At 47.6% G+C, this 8,830-nt stretch overlaps 1 protein-coding gene and 1 pseudogene across 2 annotated transcripts; both read left to right on the plus strand.

The window, feature by feature from the left end:
* Nucleotides 1-277: 277 nt before the first annotated feature.
* Nucleotides 278-3,313, plus strand: LOC125513069 (acrosin-like). 2 transcript variants are annotated; one of them, XM_048678115.1, is made up of 5 exons: nucleotides 279-895; nucleotides 1,802-1,897; nucleotides 2,017-2,094; nucleotides 2,182-2,341; nucleotides 3,046-3,313. In XM_048678115.1, exons 1-4 carry the CDS (start codon nucleotides 530-532, stop codon nucleotides 2,299-2,301), a joined length of 660 nt encoding a protein of 219 aa, XP_048534072.1. In that variant the 5' UTR covers nucleotides 279-529; the 3' UTR covers nucleotides 2,302-2,341; nucleotides 3,046-3,313. The 2 variants fall into 2 exon arrangements, with proteins under 2 accessions (XP_048534073.1, XP_048534072.1); XM_048678116.1 differs by lacking the exon at nucleotides 1,802-1,897 and having other exon boundaries at nucleotides 278-895.
* LOC125516730 lies at nucleotides 2,317-8,399 on the plus strand (annotated as a pseudogene).
* Nucleotides 8,400-8,830: the final 431 nt, after the last annotated feature.

The raw sequence follows: 8,830 nt of genomic DNA on the forward strand, positions 1-8,830 counted from the left end.
ATACAAATTAGTGCTCATCCATAAAATGTGGTCTAACTTGAGTGAAAATTTATGTGATGCCCTTTTGCAAAATATTTTTGATAGCCGCTTCACAAAATAGCTCTATTTTAAATCACTTATTTTCCTAACCAATCAAAACTCTTCCCATGGATCGATGACATGGCGCCCATCCATCCATCCATCCCTATCTCCATCCTACATCCATCCATCTATCTACAGAAAAAAAGAAAAAACAAGAAAAAGAGATACCCCGCAGCCCAAACCCTAGATCAGATCCCCCCATCGCACCCCTCCTCCCCGCTCCCAATCTCCCCGCCGCTGCCACCACCTCCTCCCCGTCCCCGTCCTCTCCCACCCACCGCCGACCTCATCCCTCCCTCCCCTCACCATCTCTCCCTACCCTAACTCCCATCGATGCCCTCTCATCCTCTTCCCCGATTCAGATCGACCACCGTCCGCCCCCTAACCCAATTCAGATCGACCACGCCTCACCGGAGAGAGAGAGAGAGAGGCGTCGCCCCCAGCGACTATGGCTGGCTTGCTCCCCAGTGCGAGCGTGCGTGCTTCGAATCCTTTGATGTGCGGCGCTCCCTGGGGCTGGCTGGATCGCGGCGCGCGCGTGGCTTGCCTAGGGTTGGCGGTGGCAGCACTGCACGCCGTGTCTCCAGCCACCACGACGGCGACGACGCGAACCTCGGAGACCGTCGTCCACCTCCCGCTGCAGGACGGGTTCGTCGTCTTCCCACGGCCCGCCCGCTCCTCGTCCGCCTCCCGGGCACGGCGCGCCCCCACCTCTCCGTCTCCCCCTCGCCCTCCGCCCCCGCCCACTCGGTCCGCTTCGCCGCCCGCAGCGGCGGCTCCCGCGCCGTCTCCCTCCACGCCTCCATGCCGCCAGGTCCGTGGTCAAACCAGATGTTGGATGTTCTCCTCCACGCATATTTTTAAAGTGAAATACGTAGGATCGTGTTATCTTGGAAGGATTCAGATCGAATCCCCTTGCCAGACTTATTCTGTTGTGAGAACCGGTAAAATGAAGCCGGATCGATGCGTAGTTGCATACCATGTGAAATATGCAGCGATGGCCATAGGGGTTGATCTTGATGTAGCGGTGGCGCGCCTCGTTATGTTGATTCAGTCAGCTGAAAATTGTCAATTGGAGATTGGTGAGTGCGTAATTCATGGCGTTGCCTGGCCTGTATTGCCTAAGTTAGTTGCCTGCTAGTAGCTTGTGTGCCAAACTGGTTGTCCCCACTAGGCTTATAATCAGCGCGACCCCATCCTAATTGCAGATCTTCCATTGACGACCCCTATTAAACAATTTAGACAACATGGGTAGATCGGACACATGCTCCCACTAGGCAATCCTACTTCTGGTTGCAGTATCAGCCTATCAGGTGGGAAAGCAGTTATGTTACGCGTGTGGCATGTTTTTGTTCTCTTCTCTGTGGCATTCTGGAGTTTGTTTGGACCAAACAAAAACTTAAATAGATAATAATGTAATTGTTATACATTAGTTTGATCATTATATGCTGTATCTGGTATGCGGTATGCATATATCTTGCTATCTGTATCTATCATTAGTAGATACTAGTCGTTAGGTACTTAGGCCTTGGTTGAATTATTCCTATCCATCCAGGGGCTTAAGCAAAGATGTTGTCATTATAAGTTCTTTCCTTGTAAACTTATGATGCACCCGTCCTGGCTGAGAGATGCACTTATTGGTGCTGATTTGAATTGATATTCGTGACTGTTCTACAGATGCAGTAGACAGATGTTTATTGCTGTTTTGTTAATTGTACAGAACGAGGACGCATCCAAGGTTGAGTTTAGGGTGTGGAACCCCTTCAGATCGAAGCTGGCTGCTGCTGTGCTCGGTGGTGTGGACAACATCTGGATTGCAAGTCCTTTTTGTGCCTCCGCTTGCATTCTGGATTGTTTGAATACCTTGTTTTGTCAAGGATGTAATTCAAGCTGGAACCATTGTTGTAGTAGCTGACTTTGTGGTTCTTGGTTCAGGCTCCTGGAACATGTGTGCTGTACCTCGGAGCTGCCTTTGGAGCAACCGTGTCTCATGTGTCTGACATTGTTGGACCGGTGAGATCTCGTCGCTATTTCCTTTGTCTATTTCAAGTGAATGCTGCTTAATGTGAGTTGTCTTAACGATGTCTTGTCACTTTGCAGACTGGGTTGGTGTATGCCATTGAGTTCTCTCACCGGAGTGGTAGGGATCTTGTCAACATGGCTAAGAAGAGGACCAATGTCATCCCCATTACTGAGGATGCTAGGCACCCAGCAAAGTAACGAATGCTGGTCGGCATGGCTCAAGCTGTACCAGATCAAGGTATCTTTCTTTCCATGTTCGCCCCTTTCTTTATGCTTGCTAGCTGCATCTGGCGCAAAGCTCGGTTTCTTCTGCTCCTAATTCAGTGCCGCAGCTGCAGCTCATTGGTTGCATGGTCTTCGGTTTTGTTGTGCTGATTCGGTGTTGTAGGATGTATGTAGTACTGTCTTCAAACCTTGATGCATTCATTCGTTGTGTGGTCCGTGGATGAACTAGAATTAGCTGGTTCACTCGGATTAGTATGTGTTAACATAGTAAGTTAGCAAGACCATGTATAGTGAGATATATCAGCAAGAGCAGCTGCATTTGCTTCAGTTGTACTCTATATGTTTGAGAGAGATATATCTTTAGAATATTGCCTTCATATACTATCTAATTTCTGCAGTTATTGAAGTTAAAATGCACGATGCTGGTGACTAACCAGAAAAGTTCTTTGAGTTCCATACATTGAGTAAAACATTTCAATCTGTCATTGAGTTAGCTATATATATCCGTGATACCATTTCTGTACTATGATAGTTTCTCATATTTTTGTATTATACTTGTATACATTATTCCTATTTGAAGTCATCAACTAAGATGTTGTAAACATTCTTGCCATGTGCTGCTTCCTTTTTCATGCTTTGCTACTACAGATGATTTGCTTGAACTGAGATGATTGGTGTATTTGTGCTTATAATTATGCTTCTATGTGATTGTTGCAGCATGACCCAGCCAAATAAACATTTTGTGCCTTGATCTAGCTCTAAAAGTGTGGTGTTACCTCTCTTTACTGGAGCTCTGGGCTGAAGAAATTTGAAGAAGCTTGAAGCCCGACAAAGTAAAGAGTAGCGAGTAATAATGTAGTGCTAGTTATGTTGTACAGTAGCCAGCATATCTGGTTGTATGAACACTATTGTAAATACTGTAATTTCGTATTTGAATAGTAGTCAGCATATTTGGTGCTAATATTGGCTATCATTTTACAGTTTAGTATGTTCTCTTGCCATTTGAAATATTTTTCATTTGTTTATCGTGAAAGTGTGAGAAATAGAAAGATGACCAGTGTGACAAATGAAAGGCCAAGGCCCAAAAAGTAGATGGAAAGTGTGACAAATGAAAAGGCCAAGGCCCAAAAAGTAGATGGAATGTAAAAAGGCTGAGGCTCAAAACAAAAATGGACTATAAAAGGTTTGAGGGTGAAAAAAATGTACTAAAAGGCAATGGCCAAGAAAAAAAACGCCGAATTGTTGGGCTAGGCCCATGTAGCTAGGAAAAAATACATTAAAAAGGCCGAATTGTTGGGCTCGGCCCATGTAAAACGCCGAATCAGACTGGGCTGATTCTTGTGCCACATCAGCTTGCCACGCTGGATGCCTACGTGGCCTGGGGAGGTTGCTAGTGACCAAAAATTTGGTCGTGGAACCAACGACCTTTTACATATCACAAAGAAGGCCACTAATTTCAGTTTACGACCGCCAGTTTTTGACCTTCTGTTTTTGGTTACAAAAAGGTCGCAAATGAAAAACTATGACCTTTCAGCATCCAATAGTCACGGTCACAAGTTGACATATTTCTTGTAGTGGGTGGCTTCGCCCCCGCGAGTCCCGGCAGCCCTGCCGGCGTCTTGGAGGTTTTCTTCCGGGGGCGACCCCGTCCTCTCCAGGCTCGCCTGCCCGGCAAGGTAGGGCTCTTCTCCTGGTGGTTTCTTGCTTCTCTGGCTTGGTCTTGGTCCTCTTGGTCTGCACGTTGGTCCTTTGAAGATATCGATCTCTTGTACTTTGGCCTGATCTTAGTGATGCAATCTTGCTCCCGTGCATGTGCATAGTCTGGGCAATAGACCCAGGTTTTGTTGCACCAACACCCGTGCTTGAACCACACTTGTGCGCCAGTTTCTCGCGGCACGAGTGAAATTTTTCTGCCACCACGGAAATATCTTTCTCCACCCCCACCAAAGTCCACATTTCCACTGTTCCTCCTTACTTTCCAAGTTCAAACCTTCACTGCTGCTTACTGGCAGCGCCTCCTTATCGTCGGCGACCCTTCTTCTTGCGGCGCCACCTCCCACATGCCCGGACCGACAGCGTGACACCTTCCGCCGAAATCACTAGCCTCGTCTCCAATTAAGCGCCACCCACAACCATTTTGCATGCAGTATAATGTGGAGCTTGATACGTCTAGAATGTATCTATATTTTTTTATTGTTCCATGCTATTATATTATCTCTTTTGGATGTTTTATATACATTAATATGTTATTTTATATTATTTTTGGGACTAACTTATTAACCTAGAGCCCAGTGCCAGTTTCTGTTTTTCCTTGTTTTTGAGCTTCGCAGAAAAGGAATACCAAATGGAGTCCAAATGAAATAAAACTTCACGATGATTTTTCTTGGACTAGAAGACACCCAGGGGACTTGGAGTCCAAGTCAGAAGAGCTGCGAGGCGGCGGCAAGGGTGGAGGGCACGCCCTAGGGGGGCGCCCCTACCTTGCCACCTCCTCGGGACTGCTCTGACCTAAGCCTTCCTCCTATATACTCACATATATTCCAGAACCACCAAAATCATCCATGAAAACACTTTTCCACCGCCGCAACCTTCTGTTCCCGGGAGATCCCATCTTGGGGCCTTTTCCGGCATCCTCCCGGAGGGGGATTCAATCACAGAGGGCATCTACATCAACTCTATTGCCCTTCCGATGAAGCGTGAGTAGTTTACCACAGACTTACGGGTCCATAGCTAGAAGCTATACTAGTAGGAAAATGACCTTACGTGAGACAAATTAGTCCCGGTTTGATTTTGGCCCGGTACTACTGGTACCACTAGTCCCGGTTCAAACGACTATTCATTAGTACCGGTTCGTGTTGAACCTTTAGTACCGGTTCATGGCACGAACCACGAACTGGTAAGGGGTGGTGGCAGGCTGGTGATACGTCTCCAACGTTTCTATAATTTTTGATTGCTCCATGCTATATTATCTACTGTTTTAGACATTATTGGGCTTTATTATCCACTTTTATATTATTATTGGGACTAACCTATTAACCGGAGGCCTAGCCCAGAATTGATGTTTTTTGCCTGTTTTAGGGTTTCGAACAAAAGGAATATCAAACGGAGTCCAAACGGAATGAAACCTTCGGGAACGTGATTTTCTCAACAGATAAGACCCGGGAGACTTGGACCCTACGTCAAGGCATGTAATAGGAGGCCACGAGGTAGGGGGCGCGCCCTACCCTACCAAGCGCGCCCCCCACCCTCGTCGGCCCCCTGTTGCTCCACCGACGTACTTCTTCCTCCTATATATATCCACGTACCCCCAAACAATTAGATACGGAGCCAAAACCCTAATTCCACCGTCGCAACTTTCTGTATCCACGAGATCCCATCTTGGGGCCTGTTCCGGAGCTCCACCGGAGGGGGCATCGATCACGGAGGGCTTCTACATCAACACCATAGCCTCTCTGATGAAGTGTGAGTAGTTTACCTCAGACCTACGGGTCCATAGTTAGTAGCTAGATGGCTTCTTCTCTCTTTTTGGATCTCAATACAATGTTCCCCCCCTCTCTTGTGGAGACCTAGTCGATGTAATCTTCTTTTTGCGGTGTGTTTGTTCAGACCGATGAATTGTGGGTTTATGATCAGGTCTATCTATGAATAATATTTGAATCTTCTCTAAATTCTTTTATGTATGATTGGTTATCTTTGCAAGTCTCTTTGAATTATCAGTTTGGTTTGGCCTACTAGATTGATCTTTCTTGCAATGGGAGAAGTGCTTAGCTTTGGGTTCAATCTTGCGGTGTCCTTTCCTGGTGACAGTAAGGGCAGCAAGGCACGTATTGTATTGTTGCCATCGAGGATAACAAGATGGGGTTTTCATCATATTGCATGAGTCTATCCCTCTACATCATGTCATCTTGCTTAAGGCGTTACTCTGCTTTTAACTTAATACTCTAGATGCATGATGGATGGCGGTCGATGAGTGGAGTAATAGTAGTAGATGCAGGCAGGAGTCAGTCTACTTGTCTTGGACGTGATGCCTATATACATGATCATACCAAGATATTCTCATAACTATGCTCAATTCTGTCAATTGCTCAACAGTAATTTGTTCACCCACCGTAGAATACTTATGCTCTCGAGAGAAGCCACTAGTGAAACCTATGGCCCCCGGGTCTATCTCTATCATATTACTCTCCTACTACTTTGCTATTTACTTTGCCTTTATTTTACTTTGCATCTTTATCACAAAAATACCAAAAATATTATCTTTATCATATCTATCAGTTCTCACTCTCGTAAGTGGCCCTATAGGGATTGACAACCCCTATTTGCATTGGCTGCGAGGATTTATTTGTTTTGTGCAGGTATGAGGGACGTGCGCGTAGCCTCCTACTGGATTACCTTGGTTCTCAAAAACCGAGGGAAATACTTACGCTACTTTGCTGCACATCCCTTCCTCTTCGGGGAAAACCAACGCAGTGCTTAAGAGGTAGCAGCTGGCGTCAGGCCGGGGCCCCACGAGCCCCTTTAGTGCCGGTTTGTGACACAAACTGGGACCAAAGGTCCAACCTTTAGTGCCGGGTTGTGTCAAAAACCGGCACTAAAGGGGTCTTATCCTATAGTCCCGGTTGGAGACACAAACCGGGACTATAGGGCAATTTTCAAACTCAACCCCCTCCCCCGTATTGCCTTTTCAGTTTTGGAAAAAAACCAAAAGAAAATGAGAAAAACTTCAAAAATTAAAATTCTTCGAGATGTAGTTACGTTACTACATCTACTAGTTAGGTAAATTTAAAAACATAAGTTTTGACATGTTTTGCGAAAAAGTGTGGTGAAAAACTAAAATGACTATATCTTTTGCATACGATGTCAAAAAAACATATCTCTCCCTAATAATAAAGCACAGATTGAGTCTTCGGGTTCACCGTCGCAACAAGTTTGCTGAAAGGTCCTTGTGCTTTTTGGTAAATGAACCCGTAGTCCCTATTTGAGTGGATCTGAGAAAACGTTTTGGTTTTGCAAACTAATCCCTGCATTTTGTAAAAATTCCCTTCGTTCTCCTTTCTTCTACCTTAGCCTCTTCATCGCACCGACGGCTGCCCCTCCCCTCCCATCGGCTCTCTCGGCGTCTCCCTCCCCTACCCTGGCTCTGGCTCCCCCCTCTACCTCCGGCCCTCCCGGCCTCTTCTCCGCCTCCGGCCTCCCCGGCCCCCTGTAGGCGCCTAGGTGCCTAGCGCCCTCCACGGCTGCTGTCGGCGCCTCCACTCTCCGTTCCTCTTCGTTGTGCACGGCAGAAGGAGGGGCCCTGATGGGAGCGCGCTTCTACCCCCCGTCGCGGCGCTCCCCCTCGCCGACTGCGTCGAGAGTACACCTGCCGGTCTCAGTGTCCACCTCAAACGCCCTGATCCACCACAAGGACACCCTGATCCACAAGGCCATCCTGGTGCCCACGCCCGACGACAGGGCGATGGTGGCCGTCATCTACTTCCAGCCGCACCGCCAACAGTGGGCCACGGATCGACCCGACAAGAGCACCTGGGAATCTGTGAGGCCGAGCAACATCCTGGCCGTGGTGGACCTGGCGCTCCACCGCGGGCAGCTCTACGCCAACACCCGCTTCGGGATTGTGTACGTCTTCCTGGAGCTGCACGGGCTGGGCTCCACGTCCCCGATATCATCCCGTCCGTGACGCGGAGGCCAACCTCGCGCGTGGAGAGCAACTTCCTCATGTAGACCCCCGACGGTGGGGCGCTGATCCAAGTGGAGCTCGTCAAGGCGGCCGGGGTGAGGAGTTCATGGTTCGCGTGCTGGACGAGTGCGGTGGGACGTGGGAGGAGGAGGACGACATCGGCAACGTTGCGGTGCCCATGGACGCGTCTGGCACGGTGGCTGTGTCCACGAGGGAGTGCCCTGGGCTGAGGCCCAGCACTGTCTACTACAGGGACCTCAACAGTGGTGAGACACGGGTTCGGGCGTACAGCCTCGCCGGCAAGCACAAGAAGGTCGAGGTCGTCGAGTCCCTCTCCAGGGCGGAGGGAAACAAGCGGCCGTGCTTCTGGTTCACGCTACTCTATTCATAGTGATAGTGAGTCCTGATCATGATCAACGTCCTTTTTTAGCCTGATCGTCTGATCGTGATGCAATGTCTGCGAGTTGTGCAATGTTCATCGAGAGTCTATAGTATCTCTTTACGCACAGCTTATTCACCTGAACCTTCTCCAGTTAAGCGGCATTCCAGATTTGACAAAGATGCTCTTAAAAATATAGATATGATTAACATGTTAGTCTTGTTCAGTTTGATTCATACTGCTTCTATATGATCACCTGTAGGAAAAACTGTCTAGTGGGATCTATGCCGAGTGTTATTTCAGAATAACTATGTGGACTTTCTTATTTACCATTTGTATTACCCTTTTTTGTATGATTACTTTTTGCATAGTAAGCTCTTCCATGATTACTAATAGTCTGAATGTTGTTTTATTCTACAGGTTGTTTGCATACTTAAATAGAG

Source organism: Triticum urartu, chromosome 6, assembly GCF_003073215.2.
Source record: "Triticum urartu cultivar G1812 chromosome 6, Tu2.1, whole genome shotgun sequence".
Lineage (NCBI taxonomy): Eukaryota > Viridiplantae > Streptophyta > Magnoliopsida > Poales > Poaceae > Triticum > Triticum urartu.

Coding starts and splice junctions, on each gene's coding strand:
- LOC125513069 (XM_048678115.1), top strand. CDS start 530: ATGGCTGGCTTGCTCCCCAGTGCGAGCGTGCGTGCTTCGAATCCTTTG. Junction 1,898..2,016: donor GTGTGGACAACATCTGGATT/GCAAGTCCTTTT, acceptor TTCTTGGTTCAG/GCTCCTGGAACATGTGTGCT. Junction 2,095..2,181: donor TGTCTGACATTGTTGGACCG/GTGAGATCTCGT, acceptor GTCACTTTGCAG/ACTGGGTTGGTGTATGCCAT.